The 20,754-nt window shown below is 40.0% G+C and overlaps 1 protein-coding gene across 1 annotated transcript; it reads right to left on the bottom strand.

Annotated features, from left to right (window-relative positions):
- Positions 1-9,701: 9,701 nt before the first annotated feature.
- Positions 9,702-10,445, bottom strand: LOC110689962 (uncharacterized mitochondrial protein AtMg00310-like). Its single transcript, XM_021866780.1, has one exon. The coding sequence runs from the start codon at positions 10,443-10,445 to the stop codon at positions 9,702-9,704; it is 744 nt and encodes a 247-aa protein (XP_021722472.1).
- Positions 10,446-20,754: the final 10,309 nt, after the last annotated feature.

The following is a 20,754-nucleotide window of genomic DNA, read 5'->3' on the forward strand; positions in this document are numbered from 1 at the left end:
CCAAAACCAAAAAGCTCGTAAGACTAGTTTTTTTGTTTTTGGCGAAAAAGGCGGCTTTTCAGTTGAAAATCCATTTACCAAACATGTATTTTGGTTGTTTGACCAAAAGAAAAAGCCAAAAGTCAATCAAAAAGCCAGCCAAAAGCTATTTACCAAACAACGCCTGAATCTGAGTGCTCTCTACGATGGGTATGTAGTGTTGAAAATATTTTGAAATTCTGATGCACAATTACCATTCTTTTGGAGGGCTTAAAGGTTAGGTCAACATCTCTTCATATCATCTGCCACTGCCATTGTTTACTCTCAGAATGGAAATAATTACTGCATCGGTTTTTCTATGCACATGCAAACTCTCATTAACAAAATAGGATCCTCCACTGGATATATGTTTTAGATGGAGGGTCCACAAACAAGTTTTCCTGTACCCTAGGGCATAATATAATAATGGAAATACTCTATACCAACCAAACAATACGGGTGGTAAGTTAATTCATTTGTTTTAATCAGGTTTGGTTAAAAATTTTGTTAACTCATTTTTGGTGGAAAATATATCAATATTAGGTTATGTTCAATTCATCTGATCTTATTTGATTTGTGAAATTGACTAACTTTTAACCTGTGCACTAGTCATTAAGATTATTAAAACAGTAAAAAAAATCATCAAATAAGCAGAGGAATCATTAAATTCGTATCAACTAGTACATTTCAAATATATTAAAGAAATTTAGCAATGCATAAATACTAAGAACATCTAATAAAAATAAATTGATTGAGTCTCATCAATTATTTCTGAAATAAGAAAATATTTATTTGCTTAAATAAGTTGAATTGAGCGGAACCTTAATCATATAATTCTTTATTCTATGCAAGTTAATTATGAAAGTCAAAATTGGATAAGTTCTTTTGACTAGGTCCAATTGATTTCAACTTGATCACTTATTACACATAAAATACTCCAATAAGTGTGGTAAGTAGACTACACGACAAAGGCAGATAGGTAGTGATTAATGAAGATTGAATTCAAATAATAATGCAGACTAATCAGCTGAAAAAGACCAACTTCCTAACTTGTTTTATACCATCAATTCGATTGATACCAGCACTGCACGAAGTTGACTAGATTAGAATGGCATTTGGCATTTGTAAAGGTTAAAAGAACTACTTTAAATAATTAATGGTTTTGGTGAACTCTAATAAACTACTGACTAATGGTCCACTTACTTTGATAACTTCATTTGTTATTAATTGTCACTTTAACATTAGTTACCTTGGACCCATTAATTAGTCGGTTGTTCTTAAGAGGTGACTATATCAAATCAACATCCAACGTGTGAGTTCCATCTTTATAGGAGTAACCAAACCGTCAACCCAAACTGAAGGCGTTACTAACAACTCTATGTATATCTCTTGCTAGTATAAACGTATATACTCTATGTATTCCTTTTTTTTTTTTTTATTTTTTTTTTTAATTGTTTATATTCTTTATTGAAGCATTATGTTGAGCTTGCCCCATACAATATATATATGGTAAGTTTTTTTTTTCACAAACTTAAAGGTCCCTACTTCAAACCAACTCATGTACTATTTATTTATTTACCTAAGCCTTGATAAAGAAAAATTTGCTTTATTGAACAATCAATGAAGGGCAAAGAGAGTATATAATAGTATTATGGTATATACTTTAACTAAGATTGATGTCTTAAAAAAACTCCAGTAGAAGAATTGAATCATAAACTTACAAATAGAAGAGATTGAACATTGAATTTAACCATAATTGACTTTATATATAGAAGTCAGCTTTATATTTACGTACTTTTATTGAATTTACACCGTAATTGAGTTAATGTATCTCCGATGATGCCACGTCAACAAGAAAGTTTAGTGGAATAGTTTCTTGGTTTAGTTATATTCTTAATAACTTGTATGAAAAAGTGGCCGCTGTTTGTTTGTTGCACTTGTGAATATTTAGAAGCTTGTCCCAAATTTGACTTGGATTTGTTCCATAAATTTAAAAGGTCATATGTCAAATATGTAGCTCTAGTAGAATACAACAATGCGTGTTCTTGTCCACTTCGTTTTTCTATTTTGTTCTTGTTCTGGGTATGGATTGGAGAACTTAGCTTGTTCAGGGCTGATAAAGGTCTCTTGCGTGTCCAATCTTGAGGGTTTACATATATAGTCGATATAAGTCTACTCTCGGGTGTTTATTTTGAAATAACTCGCTCTGATAGTTATGTTAGTTCAATTTGATATGAATTAAAAGTATAAATTAAGTGTTTCTTGTATATAAAAAAAATGACATGTACTTTTATAAGGCTTTGGCATGATAGACAGAATCAGATAGATAAGTAGGTGAGATCAAGATAGAGAATTAGTAGGTAGATTAGGATACAAATAATTTCTTTCTTCTTTGGTACGAGTTGGGAATTAGATTGGAATGATGAGTAAGAAATTAAATAAACTACTTAAATATCAATTCTCCTCTTTAATTTCCTCCTTCTCCTACCCTTTCATTAGGGTTAGAGATGTCTTTTCCTCCCTTTTTTTTAATCTTTATCCCTTATACCACATCCCTTATTATGATTTTGGAGAGATAACTAGCTTTGTCAAAACAAGAAAATAGGTGATTGCTGAAGGCCCACATTCGTCGCTAAATTACGAAAAAACTATCAATAATGGCATTACGATCGACAGTTAGTCGTTGGTAACTGATTGTCGTATCTTGTCTGTAATTCTTACTTTATCAAATCAATGGATTTGGTTGTCGTAATTTTTTTACCAACGGTTTTTAACGCCCGTTTGAATAGTATTGACGATTTTCAAGTTTCAATAGTCGTCAATGTTTCTCCCGCCATCGAAAAAAAAAAAACAACCCACCCTTACTATTGTTCATAACAAGAGATATGAAAAAGGACATAAAACAAATAAAGAAAACAAAAACAACTACGAGCTACACCCCTAGTATCGTTCTCTAAAATCATAGTTAACCTAGTATCGTTCTCTAAAATCATAGTTAACCTAATTAAACACTATTAAATACTCCTGAGTATATTGAGTAGCATTTTGAGTAACACGATAATTAGCAAGCCAATCTACCACAAAGTTGTCTTCGTTCCCTACAGTGTAGACGTGGATCACGTGGAACAATTCGAGAAGTCGAGTATGAAACAACAATTTTTTTTTTGTTTTTTTTTTAACAGTGATTACTAAAAAACAGAACAAATAACAAACCACAAACAACTAAAAGTACCAAAATAGAAAATCTCGACGCCGAGCCTTCCCCGCCAACCAGTGAGTAGGACCAATCCATTGTCTGGGAACCTTCACAATCCGGCATGCGTCCAAAGTAACTATAAGGCAGCGAATATCCTGGAATAACCAGAACACAGAAATATCTGGCCTACGATGATTTCCAAGAAGTAAACAAAGAACCTCACAGTCTGAATAAATCAAAATGCGACGGTAGCCTCTCCTGTACGCACTATGTAAGCTCCAAAGACAGGCTTGGAGCTCAGCCTGTAACGCTGACTAGGAAAGACAAGCCCGAGTCCCACCACCAAACACCTCAGCAGCGCCACATCCCTAAAGACCCACCCTGCTCCTACAAAGTTATTAATAGACGACCAAGCTCCGTCACAAATCATGCACACCTCCAGAGAAGTCGAGACATCACCCTGAATCCAGCCCGAAAACTGTTGAGTTATTTAGAGTATTGCATTGCTTGATGAAACAAACTGCTGTATTTACACCTTTTGAAATAATGGTTATATGGCACCGTTTGGAATACACCTTTTGAAATAATGGTTATATGGCACCGTTTGGGATACACCTTTTGGAATTATGGCTATTCACTTTTTTGCATGCTACATATATATATTCAACGTAAGGGTTGTGGGAAAAAAAATTAGATTTTTATATCTTCATTAAAAAGTCAATTTGCATGTGTTTGTCATTGTTCATCATCACAAAATAAATATACTAGTTTACATTGAATCATAATTATACTACACATAATTGTGATTGTTCTTCGTTGTATCTCCTAAGTGATTTCGTGATACCCGGGTTGTAGTTTTAGGGTCGAAATATTACTTTTGGGAAAGTGATTTCGTTCACGCCTCGAAGCTTATTATTGTTTAATTCCGATTTCTTCTGTGTGCTCCTTGTACTTTTAGTATTAAACCCAACAATCCAAAAGTAATATTCTTGCAAAGATGGCCACCATTAAGGAATTGACATCAAATTTCCAGAAATTGGACAAGTTCGAGGGCGTGGGTTTTCGAAGATGGCAAAAGAAAATGCATTTTCTCTTGACTTCTCTTAGTGTGGCATATGTTCTCACTACCCCAAATCCATTGGAGGAGGAAAATGAGACATTGGAAAATACTAGAAAGAGGAATAAGTGGGAGAATAATGACTACATATACCGTGGACACATTCTTAACGGTATGTCTGATGACTTGTTTGATGTTTATCAATTTTATGAATATGCTAAACTTCTTTGGGATGATTTAGAATCTATGTATATGGTCGAGGATGCATCTAGCAAAACGTTTCTTGTTAGTAATTTCAATAATTATAAAATGGTTGATAGTAAGCCGGTTATGGAACAATTTCATGAAATTTAAAGAATTTTAGGGAGTTTTAAACAACATGACATAAGTATGGATGAGACTTTTGTTGTATCTTCTATTATTGATAAATTGCCACCTTCTTGGAAAGACTTTAGAAACACTTTAAAGCATAGGAAGGATGAAATAAATGTTGAAGATTTGGGTTCCCATATTCGGATTGAAGAGGGAATCCGAATTCAAGATGGACAAAAGGATGGAAATCCTAGTTCTATCATTAATATGGTAGACGACTCTAAATCAAATGGCAAGAAAAGAGGAAATGACTCGAACAATAATAAAGGCAAGAAGCCTAAGGGTGATAGTGATGGTAAAAAATCACGTACTTGTTGGGTTTGTGGAAAACCCGATCATTTTAAAAAGGATTGTACCATTTGGAAGAAAAAGATGAGCAAGAAAAGGACTCAAAGTGGGAAAGGTGAGTCAAGCCAATCTCAAGACAAGCAAGGTAACTCTTGTACACAAATTTCACTTAATTCATTTATGGATTATGTGTGTGTGATTTCTGAAATCCTATGTGTGCAGGATAATTGTTCGTGGTACATCGATTCAGGAGCATCGAGGCATGTATGCAAGGATCGTTCACTGTTCAAGACCTTTTTGGAGGTTGATTATGGAAAAATCCTATACATGGGAAATGATTCCACAACAAGGGTGCTAGGCAAAGGACAAGCAGAACTAATTTTTAGTTTGGGCATATCTCTTATTTTAAGAGATGTGTTGTATGCTCCCGAGCTTAGGGGAAATCTTGTATCCGGTGCTATCTTGAATCGATTAGGATTTAAAATGGTGTTTGAGTCGGATAAATTTATTTTGTCTAAAGGTGGTATATTTGTAGGACTTGGTTATTTGTATGATGGAATGTTTAAATTAAGTATTTGTAATAATGTTAGGGATAATGTGTATGTTGTAAGTAATAACTCTTCACTATGGCATTTTAGACTTGGACATGTTAATTACAAGAAGCTTTACTTTATGTCTAAGCATGAATTAATTCCATCATTTGATCCAAGGATAGAGAAGTGTAGAACATGCATGCTAACAAAAATTACAAGGAAACCATTTCCTAACAATGTAGAAAAGGATACTTCATTGCTTGATTTAGTGCATAGTGATTTATGTGACTTTCATAACACTCCTTCCTTAGGCAATAAGAATTATTTAGTAACTTTCATTGATGATTTTTCAAGATTTTGCTATGTATACTTATTGTTTTCTAATGATGAAGCCCTTGACAAATTTAAAATCTACAAAAATGAAGTAGAGTTGCAAACAAATAAAAAGATTAAAAAGTTAAGAACCGATAAGGAGGTGAATACTATAATCCAAGTTATTTCCAATCAATAGGATTATTAGATGAAACAACTGTGGCATATACACCACAACAAAATGGTGTAGTGGAAAGGAAGAATAGGACTTTACAAGAAATGGTTGATTCCATGTTATCCTATTTGGGTTTGAGTGATGGATTTTGGGGAGAAGCAGTTTTAACAGCTTGTTACATTTTAAACCGAGTTCCTATGAAAAGGAACGAGGTTACCCAATATGAGATATGGTACAAAAGGAAACCAAACTTGAGTCATCTCAAAGTTTGGGGTTGTAGGGCAATTGTAAAAGTGTCGGAACCTAAACGTAAAAAGTTAGGTGATAGAGGAGTTGAATGCATTTTTATAGGATATGCGGAACATAGAAAATCCTATAGGTTTTATGTGATAGAACAAAATGACTTTTGGTCGGTTCATACCACCATAGAGTCAAGGGATGCATTGTTTGATGAAAATAGATATTCATCAATTCCTAGACCTAAGGATATTACTGCAAATACCAATGCTCAAGGTGATGATCAAATTATATTTGATCAAGAGGAAGATGACCAAGCTCATTTAGAGGAGGCATCTTCATCATCATCTTCACTTAGGAGAAGTAAGAAGGCTAGGAAAGAGAAATCTTTTGGCCCAGATTTTCATGTGTACTTGATTGAGGGATCAAGAAACAATGTTTTGACTCAATTTCCTTATATTTTTAATGTGGAAGATGATCCTTCAACATTTGATGAGACTATGAAGTCTCATGATGCTCCATTTTGCAAGGAAGCAATTAATGATGAGATAGATTCCATCATGGGAAACAATACTTGGGTATTAGCTGATTTACCTCCTAAATGTAAACCAATATGGTGCAAATGGATCTTCAAAAAGAAATTGAGGATTGATGGAACTGTTGAAAAATTCAAAACCCGGTTAGTGGCACAAGGTTTTACACAAAAGCCTGGTATTGATTATTTCGATACATATGCACCCGTTGCTAGAATCTCAACTATAAGGTTGTTGATAGCTCTTGCGGCTATCCATAATATTTTGATCCATCAAATGGATGTCAAGACAGCGTTCTTGAATGGAGATCTAGAAAAAGAAGTTTACATGCAACAACCGGAAGGGTTTGTTGTGAAAGGCCAAGAGCGAAAAGTTTGCGAGTTGATTAAATCTTTGTATGGGCTTAAGCATGCACCTAAGCAATGGCATCAAAATTTTGATGAGGTTTTGTTGTCTAATGGATTCAAGTTGAATAATTCAGACAAGTGTATATATAGTAAATTTAATGACAACAGTGAAGGTGTCTTAATTTGTCTATATGTAGATGACATGTTGATCTTTGGAACAAGTATGTCACAAGTTGAAATGACAAAGGAATTCCTTAGTTCAAAGTTTTCCATGAAAGACATGGGAGAGACGGATGTCATCTTGGGCATAAGAATAAAGAAGGAAAAAGGGAAGTTGATCTTGTCACAATCTCATTAGATTGAGAAAGTGATCAAGAAGTTCAATGTAAGTGAAAATTCTCTTTCTCTTTATTCAACGCCTATGGATCCTAGCGTAAAATTATTACCTAATGAAGGTAATTCAATTTCACAACTAGAGTACGCAAGAGTAATAGGTTGTTTGATGTATGCCATGACAAGTACTAGACCGGATATTGCTTATGTAGTTGGTCAACTAAGTACATATACTAGTAATCCTAGTATGCTACATTAGCAAGGAGTTCGACGTTTGTTGAAATACTTGAAGAAAACCATGGATTATGGTTTGTCTTATAGTGGATATCCCTCGGTTATCGAAGGATATTCGGATGCAAGTTAGATCTCTAATAAAGATCATTCCTCCACAAGTGGTTGGGTTTTCCTATATGGGGGAGGTGCTATCTCATGGGCATCAAAGAAGCAAACTTGCATTGCGGACTCCACAATGACATCGGAGTTCATTGCTTTGCATTCAGCTGGTAAAGAAGCTGAATGGTTGAAGGATCTCATGTTTGAGATACCTTTGTTGGCAAAACCAATATCACTTATAATGATACATTGTGATAATAATGCAACCTTGGCTAAGGCATATAGTCAAGTATATAATGGTAAGTCAAGGCACATTGGTGTAAGGCATAGTTACATTCAAGGACTTATCAAGGATAGTATAATTACTATTGACTATGTTCATACGAAGGCTTCACAAAAGAATTAGCAAGAGATGTTAATAAAAGGATGACAATCGGTTTAGGATTGGAGCCCTAAATAATTACAAATAAGGAAATCTTAACTTAACGCCCAATAAGATGTTGGGTCTAAAGTTCAATAAGATTAATTTCTTTATTGAGTGATTGGGAACTTTTATTCATCCTAGGTAAGTTCTAGTTTTACTGTGATGAAAAGAGGTTGTTTTTCTTAATAGATTTTTTGACATTGTGCTTTGTCACAGGAACATGTTTATAAAAGATCTACCTATATAAGTACAAGGTTTGGCCGCTTCAAGAAGTTATTAGGGCATAACTTTGATGTACTTATGAATAGATATGGACACATGGCCTTAACGTGTCAAGTATATAATGTATTCAGGTTATAAGATCTTATGTGTATAATATCTTCAAGTTTCTAATATGTATTGATATTGGTTTAAACGTTTAACGATACCAATTGGATACTGATTCTTGGAATGTGTATTATACTAAGTGGAAGTTCAAGTCTTTGTACACTTTCATGTATGCATAAGATTGTTTTTGTGATGATGATGTATTGCATTGAGTCTAGTTTAATACTCTAAATGGGGGAGGATTGTTGAGTTATTTAGAGTATTGCATTGCTTGATGAAATAAATTGTTGTATTTACACCTTTTGGAATAATGGTTATATGGCACCGTTTGGAATACACCTATCGGAATAATGGTTATATGGCACCGTTTGGAATACACCTTTTGGAATAATGGTTATATGGCACCGTTTGGAATACACCTTTTGGAATTATGGCTATTCACTTTTTTGCATGTTGCATATATATATTCAACGTAAGGGTTGTAGTTCTCCGTTTGCATGTGTTTGTCATTGTTCATCATCACAAAATAAATATACTAGTTTACATTGAATCATAATTATACTATACATAATTGTGATTGTTCTCCGTTGTATCTCCTAAGTGATTTCGTGATACCCGGGTTGTAGTTTAAGGGTCGAAATATTACTTTTGGGAAAATGATTCTGTTCACGCCTCCTCGAAGGTTACTATTGTTTAATTCCATTTCTTCTTTGTGTCCCATGTACTTTTAGTATTATCCCCAACAAAAACTCCGGCTGAGAGACCATCACTCGACTAAAACGACAAGACGAAACACTACTAAAAAAGTCTTGCGCTGTTTGAGCTCTAGATTTCCATTGAGAAGCCGTCTATCGAAATCGGCCATTATTACGATCCAAATCGCCCATAACATAGAGAAGAAGGAAAACAAACCATCCCAATCCTTCAGGCTTCCAAATAAAGAAATTGTATCTAAAAATCATAAAAGAAACGGTTTATCATGAAGACGCCACCGCTGGAAACCCAAGGGACCACAAACCCATAGATGACTAGAGAAGGAACAGTCCCGAAACAAGTGCTCTGCCATTTCATTGTCCTGATGATAGAAGCTACAAATAGGATCAACAGGCATACCGATACGAGCAAGCCTAGCAACAAGTGGCAGTGCATGATGAAGTAATTTCCAAGCAAACACTTTCCACCGGGGAAGAAGGGGCAATCCTCATAAAAGCATCCACTATTCAGGACTAGGACGACCCCCAAAAAACCTACTAAATTGTCGGCCAAGTAAAAGTGCATAAGCAGATTTTGTAGTGAAGGAACCATCCCTAGTATACTTCCAGTAAACAAAATCATTCATTGACCACCAAGGACGCTCCAAGATCAGAATCCAAGTTACCGTCAAAGCATTGAATAACCGATGGACCAACGACACATCCCACGTGTTTGACTGCGGATCAGTAATATAAGAAACATGAGTCGGTAAATTCGACCCTAGTAAATCACTCCTAAAAGAAACCGACCCCCCCAGGACCCATTTATCCACTAGAATATGAACCCGAGACCCATCACTAACCTTCCAAGAACTTCTTGTGGCTACAACCGACAAACCCTCTTGTAAACCACGACAACTCCAAGATGGATGAAGAATCCTCTCCTCTGGACGAGCGAGCAAAGAAGGATACTTAGAGAAGAGAAGCTTTAACACCAATAGCTTAGGATTATGAAACATCCTCCAACCCTGACGACCCAAGAGAGCCTTATTAAAACACCCTAGCAGGCGAAGACCTAAACCTCCCAGACCCTTAAGTAAATGTGGAGAAGCTGTCGGAGCCAAAGTAACTCCTATCGTTGAAGGCAACGAACGCCACCAAAAGCGCATCAGTAGATGATCAATGTGGGCACAAATAGTAGAAGGCACTTTAAAAACAGAAAGGATATGATTAAAGGAGGCCACCAAAACTGAGTTAATGATAACCATCTTAGCTGTCGCCAAAAGCGAAGTGAAGCAAAAGAAGCCAAGCAATTAGACACCTTATAAACTAAGAACTAGAAATCCGAAACTTTACTCCTCCCCAAGTCCACCGGAAGACCCAAATAACTACCAAAGGTAGAAGTGCTGTGTAAACGTAAGAAACTGGCCAAAAAATCTCAATAATCCGGAGGGGTATTCGGGCTGAACTTTATGTAGGACTTGTGCAGACTAATCAATGAGCCAGAAGCTGCACAGAAGGTGTTTAGAAGATCTAGAGCATTCTCACACGCCTACGGGGTAACCTGGAAAAACAATACAAAATCATCCGCAAAAAAGAGTTGTCAGATAGAGGGACCTCCCCTAGAAATGCGAATGCCTGAAAAACAAGCACAATCTTTTGCCCTCCACAGCATAGCAGAAAGAACCTCCATAAAAAGAACAAAAAGATATGGAGAGAGTGGGTCTCCTTGCCGAAGTACGCACTTAGGACAGAAAGAAAGAGTAAGCGAGCCATTAAGCAAGACTTGGTAAGAAACGGTAGTAACATACTGCTAAATGATATGAACCCAGTAAGCAGGGAAGCTAAAACCAACCAACACCCGATTCAAGATATCCAAGCTTACCCGAATATACGCCTTATTCATATATAACTTAAGAGCGGCATAAAATCTTTTCCGAGCTTTAGAGGCATTCATAAAGGCAAGGATCTCGTGGGAAACCAATGCATTATCTGACAACAACCTACCCGGTACAAAAGCATTCTGGAAATCTGAAATGAGTGAAGGAAGAACCCGACGAAACCTGGCGATGATGCATTTGGCAATACACTTGTAAAGGACATTACACAAGCCAATTGGACAGAACTGGGAGATAGAATTCGGTTGTTCAACCTTAGGTAGAAGAACCATGAAAGTTTTATTCCAGTCTTTGAACATATACCCATGAGAAAAGAAATATTGAACTGCCGACAAAACATAATAACCCACCTTGTCCCAGTGCGTTTTGAAGAATGTCGAAGTGAACCCATCCAGACTAATCATCCGCAATACTAAACATTTTCGATTGGATTTCCTAAGAAGAAAAGGGAACCAATAAGGAAGACTGTTGGGCAACCGAAAGAACTGGTAAATTCAGAGTATCTAAGTCAAAAGAAGGTAGATCTAAAGGAGCCAACAAAAGAGTATAAAGGCCAGAATAAAAGCGTAAAATCATAGAGCGGATTTGCGAGCTCTCTGAAACCCGAACACCAGACTCATCTTTCAGGCCAACAATCAAATTACGTCGTCATCAAGCCTGCACTATTGAAAACAGTAATCTAGTATGAGACTCCCCACAAGTATCCCACTTTATTTTTGCATACTGGCGCTAATAGAGGAAGGCTGCCTTTGCCTCAGCCACCTTCTCGTCACGAGTAGTCAAAAACAGGTGGAGGTCAAAAGGAGACTGTAACTGAGTCGAACGAGAAGAGATCTTAGAACATACAGCCATCCAGTTAATACCCCAACTTTTCCTATTAGACAGACACCAATCCTTAATCTGATATTGAATAGCTGCAAGTTTACGTGATAAAGTAGATAAGGGAAAACCAACATAAAAATAATGACTATGTGTCCGAACTATCTCCAACACATCTCTTGTCTCTAAACACCAATGCTCAATTCGATATGGCAATCGCATTCTACCTCGATCCACCTTATTTGAGAAAATTATAGCTACATTTAAGGATGTCAATGGGGCGGGGCGAGTTGGGGTGGATTTTGGTTTTCCCATCCCCATCCTCACCTAAAATTTTCATCCCCATCTCCATCCCCGCGGCGGGTCCAAAATTCATCCTCATCCCCGCCCCATCGAGTACAATTTCAAAATCATCCCCGCCCCACCCCCACTTGGATATCCACCTCCATCTAATCTCCACCCAAGGCGGGATTCAAAGCTTTGTTATTTCAACAATTGCGAGTAGGGTATTGAAGTTTGGGCTAAGGATTGGGGGTACCTAGTGAAAGATCAAATCTTTCTGCATCTTCTTGCCAAAAAGAAGTTCAGGTATTCATAAAAAACCCTAATTTTTAAATAACGTTTGAGTTGTGCATTTTATGTACTCTGTTTTGGCATAATCGTTTGTTGCATGTTTAATGTGGTTGTGTTCAAGTATTATGCCCTAAATTGAAAACGTATGTTGTCTTGTTTACTGATTTTGTGTTATGGACTTGCTTGTCTGTGTTTGTGCTTGGAATATGGTATGGTGTTAGAATGAGTGATGTGGTGGTGTTGAGGTTTCAGTATAAGGGTGTTAAGGTTGATGTGGTAGTTGAGGATATTGACACAGTCAACTTAGTTGACCTAGTGATAGAGTATTGGGATAAGGCTGTTGAGAGTAAAAAAAACCAATTCCAAAAAATGCTAGTTTTGCTTCTGTTCACAAAATGAAACATGTGGACTTGATTACTGATCAAGACTTGATGAAAATGTTTGCTAACTTAAATGGACGAGACCTTATATATATATGGGTGGGTGTGGCTAATTCACCAAATGAGTTACTGAAGGCTGCTAGGACTTTGAGGGCAAGTAGAATAGCTGTTGATTTGAAACAAAGTGTGGGACAGTTGGGTACAACAGAATGTGATCCTGAAAAGGGAATCCCTAGGAGAAGTCTAAGGAATCTAGAGGGTAGTTCAAGTCAACCCGTGATAGATGTTGAGAGACCTAAGAAACTAACCCCTAGGAGAAACACTTCATCCAATGTAAGAGAACCTGCAGACTCAGTTCCAGACCCTATTCCTGAACCTGTTAATGAAGGAGATAATGAAGCTGATGATGAAAGTGGTGGTGAACATGTTAATGAGGGAGATAATGAAGCTGATGATGAAAGTGATGGTGAACCTGTTGAAAACCCTATAGTAGAAATATATAATGCAGTACCTAGAGATGATACTTAAGAAGAAGAAAAGAATACATGAGTAGGGGGAGAGGAAGAGGGAGGGGGAGACCTAGAAGGAGAGGTATGGGGGAAGAAGCACCTGTCAGGCTGACAGGAGGTAGGATATGACATCTTGGACTTGGAAGAGACTTGAAGGCATGGTATAGGAAGCAACTAGAGAATGTAGTAGAGATTGAGGCTGAAAGGTTGGCTAGGGAAAGGTATGATAAGAGAGAAGAAGAGATGAGGAAAGAATTAGGGTTACCACATATAGAACAAGCCAAACCAGTGCAGGTACTCAGAAGAAGTCCAAGAAAAAGGTTCCAAACTCAGACAGAAGCTAGGATGGATGTGATTGCACCACCTATAACTGAGATGAATGTTATCACAAAGCAAGCTGCAGGGTCCTCTAGGGAGATAGTGCCCTCTGGGGAGATAGTGACATCTTCTAAATCTTCCAAGACATCTACCACATTTGGTAAGAGAATTCCAAAGACTACAGCTAAGAGGAGGGGATTGATTACCAGAACAAGTTTTGATGAAGCAACTGAGCCATCAAACCAACTTACTGTGAGTTTGGGTGGAGATGGAGTTGATCTGAGTGATGAAGGGGATGAAGGGGATGGAGGTGAATTTGATTCTGAAGAAGGAGATGATCAGGAAGATCATAATGTAGATTAGGAAAATGAAGATGAAGATGATAAGGACAGTTTTGATGATGTAGGGCCAGTTGATGACAACTTTGATCCTTGGGAAGGCCCTGTGTGGGAGAATGACAATGAAGCTGAAGATTACTTTGCAAACTTGTACAAAAATGGAGAGTTGTACAATGAGGAGGAGTTTGGCAAAATTGTCATCAAACCATGGCAATTATTTACATATAAACAGCATTTAAGAGATGTTGTGAGGGATTACTGCATACAAAGTGGGTTTTCTGTAGTTGTTCTCAAGGCATCTAATATGAGGTGGATAATTACATGTTCTGACATTAACTGTGAGTGGAGGCTGCATGCATCTAGGCTTCCTGATGGTGTCACATGGGCAATCAAGTCCATTCTAACATGGAGCACACTTGTTCTGGTTAGAGGTGAAGAATCCAATGGTGTCTACCAATTGGGCAACAAGAGTGTTGATGGAGGATATAAGAGCCAACAATGATATCTCTGCCAAGACATTGAATCAGTTACTGTGGCAAAGATATGGAGTATAAATGTCTGCAAGTACTCTATACAGGATGAGGTCAAAGGCTCTGAGGGATATTAGTGGGGGTCATGACATCTCATATGCCCAGCTTCCTGACTACTGTGAAATGGTGAGATCAACAAGCCCAGGTTCTTCTGCATTTTGTGCTTGGACACCTCAAGATCATATTGACAGGCCTTTAAAGTTCCTAAACATCTTTATATCATTCAAAGGATGTATAGATGGGTTTTTAGCTGGCTGTAGGAGCCTTATAGGTGTTGATGGGGCTCACCTAAAGGGGAATTATGGTGGTGTCCTGTTATCTGCAGTGGCACTAGATTCAAACAATGAGCTATTCCCCTTTGCTTGGGCAATTGTATTAATTGAGGACACAGAGAATTGGAAGTTCTTTGTGTGGCATTTGAAGAACTAGCTCAAAGACAGTGGGAGAGCGGATGAGTGGTGCATTATCTCCGACAAATAGAAGGTATAAAACTTAGCCTCAATTTTATTTGTTATCTTCCTTGAGCATGTGTTTGTCTTACATCTATCTTTTGTTTTTTTAAGGTATTGATGCTGCATTAACTGAGTTGTGGCCAAAGGCTGGAAGGAGATATTGCTGAAAGCACCTGGTAAAGAATTGGAAGAAACCATTCCCTGGCCCTTTGATGTTTAGCCTGTTCTGGATGGCTTCTGGGGCATATTCTGAGTTCACATTCAAAAAAAGCCATGGAACAGCTGCAGAAGGTCAATCCAGTTGCTTTGATATGGTTGTCTAAAGTTGGGCCACAATCAACATGAACCAAGCACAAATTCAATGAGGCTATCAAATGTGATGTAAACAAAAGCAACTTTGTGGAAAGCTTTAATGCCACATTGAGTACTGACAGAGCAAGACCTGATTAGGGGATTTTTATCCACCAATCACCGTCTGACAAGTGGACCAACCAGGTTCCGCCACGTGTCCTTCACGAAGGCCAACAGGAGCTTGCCACGTGTCAGTCACAGATACGTCCTCTTAAGACACGCCACGTGTCCACCCATGCCAAATGGGACAACCGGCCATCAAGGCCCATTTCAGTCTAGAGGCCCGATCAGCCCTAGGTTTACCTTAAACCTAGAGAGTTGCACGCTTCCCAAGGCTATAAATACTTGATTAATCCTCATTAATCACACGACGAAAAAGAACCGAATAATTAAGAGATCAAGCAGAGAAGAACAGACTTATTAACAACCGGCTAATCTCGCTAACGACGCAGATTACCAACACCAAGCACTCTCACCTAGAGAGATCTCATTACTTTACTTTCTGTATTGATTACTCCTTGATCAGGTACTAACTTGACCGTTGGAGGCGGAGCTCTCAGGAGTCTCCGTTATTTTGCAGGTACAGGCGTCCGGTTCCAGTCTCGGAATTGTAACTCTCCCGCAGGACATCAGAAAACCCCGAAACATTTGGCGCCGTCTGTGGGGAGAGTACTTCAGAGATGGCATCCAAGTCTGTACCGATTCCAGAAGAGAGGCGTCCCCTAGACGACCCTCAAGTTCATTCGGACCATGATACCGAAAGTGAATTTGAAGTTGAAACTCATACAGCTCCAGACGGGACCCTAAGGGCCCGACGTACCCGTCATACTGAAATGAGGGAACGGGAGTATCTTCAGACAGGAAGCGAGCCAGCAGGCGCACCGCTTGCTCGGCAACAGCCGACTGATGGGTCTGCTCCCATCACAAGGAACGAACTCATGACCTTCATGAGGGATTTCAAGGGAGAGATCCAAGAGTTGATCAACAAAAAACCGCCTGCTTCAGTCAAAGAGCAGTCGGCCAAAAAACCTTCCACTTCACTGAAGAGGAAGCCAGTTCAAGGGCGAGAGGCGACTCCCCACCCTAAATCTAAGAAGCGGGAGCCGTCTGCTCTTGATTTCACAAAACTCCGTTATCCTACGGGAAATAGGAAACCGGTTCGTCATATTCAGGCGGACGGGTCAAAGCAAACGTTCACAGATGCTCGGCACCTGCTAGAGCAGAAGAAGAGTGACCGATTATCAGAGTCGGCTTCTACTTCAAATTTTCAGGACAGTTTGCGAAATGCCTCTATGAGGCCAACTCAGTCGTACCATGAGAGTCAGTCAGGCGGCACCTCCCGTCAGTCCGGCTTTCATAGTGCCCAGGCGGTACCAAACTTACCATTTGTGCCGCAACAACAGTATTTTATGCAGCCACCTCCATTTGGTGGACCTGCAGCAAAAAACGTCCAACCTATGGACTGGCAGCTACGGCTGCTTAGACTTGGTGAACAGCCGACGGCCTTCTCCAAGGAAATTACTGAAGCCGCTCAGCCGGCCAAAGTAAAAAATATTCTAGTAGGCGCCTATGACGGCACTACTAACCCAGAAGACCATCTGATGGCATTCACCAACCTGATGTACCTTCAAGGGTTGGATGATCCCACTTGGTGCAAGTGTTTCCCAGCGACTCTCAAGGGAATTGCACAGCAATGGTTCGGCAACCTGCCGACTGGTTGTGTAAACAGCTTCAGGACGCTTGCTTACTTATTTACCTCCAACTTCGCTATGAACATCCCTGCGAAGAAAACAACCCTTGATTTGGGAACAATTCAGCAGGGTGAAAAGGAGGGGCTTCGTTCCTACATCAGGCGGTTCAACCTGATGAGAATACAGATTCAAGGGTTACCGGATGAGGTAGCTTATACTGACTTTTTTAGAGGTCTCAAAGACGGGTCTACCTTCAAATTTGATTTAGTTCGAAAAAGGGTGGCGACTCTTCAAGAGGCCTTGATTGAAGCAGAAGCCTATATACAGGCGACTGATCTGTGTACGATGAAACAATCGGACGGGAAGAGGTTCGACAATAGAGAGGGACGACAGAAACAGTCGTCCAACAAAGATGAAAAAAGAAAAGGGGTCTGGGCGGCTGATTCCTCTAAACAGCCGGCCCAGAAAAAGAAAAAAGAATTCAAACCATACTCCCCAAAATATGTGTTTAACAAGGATAACCAGTTTATCCTAAAAGAAATAAAGGGACGGCTCTCAATTGAGAAGCCGCTCCCCATGAAGGGTTCTGCGAGCAACCGGAACCAAGACAAAATCTGTGCTTATCATGATGACATTGGTCATCACACCAATGACTGCATCAGTCTCATGCGGTACCTGGACCGCTTGGCTGATCAAGGTGATCTTGACACTTATGTCAAGAAATCTACGGGGAACACTTCCTCAAAAAAAGCAGTCGGCCAAAAGGAATCAACAGGCCGACAGTTCCGATATAGATGATGCAGTCGTCTACACCATTGCAGGCGGCTTCTCAGGAGGCGGCCCCACTATTAGGGGCAACAAAGATAATATAAGGCGGTTAGATGTAAATTCCGTTCACCAAGAACGACCGTCTAAATATACATTTCCTGAGATTATCATCACTGAAGAGGATCTAGGAGGAATAAGGGGGCCGCATGACGACCCTCTCGTTATTGAATGTAAAGTGGCCAACCAGAGAGTTGGTCGAATCCTCATAGATACCGGGAGCTCTTCAGATCTCATCAGCAGCAAATGTCTGTCAAAACTGAAATATCAGACGGACTGCATACATCCGGCCTCCCACCCTTTAATAGGTTTTGGAGGAGGAGTCGTCCATCCACTAGGACGAGTAGATCTACCCATCCGCCTGGGAGAAAAAGGGGAAGGACGACACATGGTAGTCCGGTTCCTAGTGGTAGAGGAACTCTCGGCCTACAACATGATTCTGGGTCGACCAACCCTGAATAATTCTAAGGCTGTTATAATCCCGTCACTTATGCTGCTTAAGTTTGAAAGGGACAATGGAACAGTCGGCTCCCTAAGGGGAGATCAGAGGATGGCCCGAGAGTGCTATCTCTCGGATGTCAAGCCCACGGTTATGGCCACTGGGTCAAGTGGAGAAAAAACAGACCTTGACAATGTCAAGGAAAGTGCGCCTGTTACAGAAACAGGCGACAAAAAGAGAAAGGCACCCCAGACTGAGTCCGCAAGAAAAGCAAGAAAATAGCAATCATTGGCAGAGGACCGGCCGGATGAGTTCCGCCCTCAGCCGGCTGGTGAGCATGCGGACCTGATATTAGACGACTCTCATCCTGACCGAACAGTTAAAGTAGGGACGACTGCTCTGAGAAACCTTGGTGACGACTTTCACAACCTGTTGAAAGAATACAAGGACATCTTTGCATTTGAAGTCCATGAAATGCCAGGCATTAGCCCTGATCTGGCAGTACACAAACTCGCTGTGGATCCGAAAAAGAAGCCGGTACGACAAAAGAAACGGAACCATGGTGAAGAAAGAGGTCAGGCGGCAGCCGCCGAAGTCAAAAAATTACTTGATGCAGGGTTCATTCGGCAATGTTACTTCCCAGATTGGGTTGCAAATGTGGTGCTTGTTAAAAAGCCGAATGGCACCTGGCGAATGTGTGTAGACTACACAGACTTGAACAAGGCGTGCCCCAAAGACAGTTACCCTCTGCCTAAAATTGATAACCTGGTCGACTCAACAGCCGGCCATGCCTTGATGAGTTTTATGGACGCCTATTCTGGTTTTCATCAAATTCCTTTGTGGAAGAAAGATCAGGAGAAGACGGCCTTCGTCACTGATCAGGGATTATACTGTTACACGGTCATGCCGTTTGGTCTTAAGAATGCCCCGGCTACCTTCCAACGAATGATAAACACAGTGTTCTTTGATCAGATTGGGCGAAACGTCGAGGCATACATTGATGATATGATTGTCAAGACTAAACTTCAGAAGGATCATCTGACGGACCTCCGAGAAACTTTCGCCACACTCAGGCGGCACCATGTCATGCTCAATCCCAAGAAATGTGTATTTGGAGTTGAGTCTGGGAAATTTCTCGGATTCCTTATCAACCAGAGAGGAATAGAGGCGAACCCCGAGAAGGTACAGGCGGTCATTGACATGCAGTCGCCTCGTACCGTTCGAGAGGTTCAGAAGTTAACAGGTTGTCTGGCGGCCTTGGGAAGATTTCTAAGCCGATCAGGCGACAAATGTCTATACTTTTTCCAGGCAATTAAGAAAAAGGCAAGGTTTGAATGGGGGCCGGATGCTGAGGCCGCCTTCCAGAAATTAAAGGTTCACTTGCATTCCTTGCCGAGGCTGGTCAGCCCTTTGCCCAAAGAAAATCTGTACATGTACCTGGCCGTCTCTGATCATGCGTTAAGCGCGGTACTCCTTGCTGAAAGGGACGGCTGTCAACTCCCGGTCTACTTTGTCAGTCACGTACTAAAAAATGCCGAGTTGAGGTATCCCCTAGTGGAGAAATTTGGTCTTGCACTCTTCATGGCTGTTAAAAAATTGAAGCCCTACTTTCTGGCACATGCAGTCGTCGTGTATACCGACCAACCGATCAAGCGGCCCCTTACCACCATGGAGTCCTCCGGACGAATGATCAAATGGGCCATAGAAATGCAGAGTCTCGAAGTTACTTTCAAGCCTAGAAAAGCAGTGAAGGGGCAAGCCTTTGCTGACTTTATTGTAGAGATGACTCGTCCTCCTGACTCTCAAGTTCCAGACCAAGTCTGGAAGGTATATGTGGACGGAAGCTCTACTTCAAACGGTTGTGGAGCAGGCGTCGTATGTCAATCTCCAGAGGGCGACAGGTTCGAGTATGCTCTACGCTTCAGTTTCCAGGCTTCAAACAATGAGGCAGAATATGAAGCTTTACTAGCCGGGATCCGCATGTGTAAGGCGGCAGGGGCAATGAAAATAGACGCCTGTTCTGATTCACAACTGATAGTGAGTCAGTACAATGGCGAATACGAAGCGACACATCCGGCCATGATCAAGTATTTACAGGCGGTCCGACAAGCAGTCGGCTCCCTTGAGGATTTCCATCTGATCCAAGTGCCGAGATCAGAAAACAACCAGGCAGATGCACTTTCGAAATTAGCATCATCCGCCTCCTCCGATACTCCTCGAACTGTGTTTTGGGAAGTAATGGAGAAGAGAAGCATCGAGGAAAATCCTATTGGAATTCTAGACAGAAGCTCAACCTGGATGGATTCAATCAGGGCATATCTGACAAACGGAACACTGCCGGAAGATCCTCAACAGGCGGCAGCACTGAAAAAACGAGCCTCCTGTTTTGAAATTATACAGGGAGAACTTCACAAGAGGGGGCACCTTCAACCCTTCTTAAAGTGTGTTACTCCT

Source organism: Chenopodium quinoa, unplaced genomic scaffold (assembly GCF_001683475.1).
Source record: "Chenopodium quinoa cultivar QQ74 unplaced genomic scaffold, ASM168347v1, whole genome shotgun sequence".
Lineage (NCBI taxonomy): Eukaryota > Viridiplantae > Streptophyta > Magnoliopsida > Caryophyllales > Amaranthaceae > Chenopodium > Chenopodium quinoa.

Bases quoted from the DNA above. Each gene is read 5' to 3' on its own strand.
- LOC110689962 (XM_021866780.1), bottom strand. From the start codon at position 10,445: ATGGTTATCATTAACTCAGTTTTGGTGGCCTCCTTTAATCATATCCTT.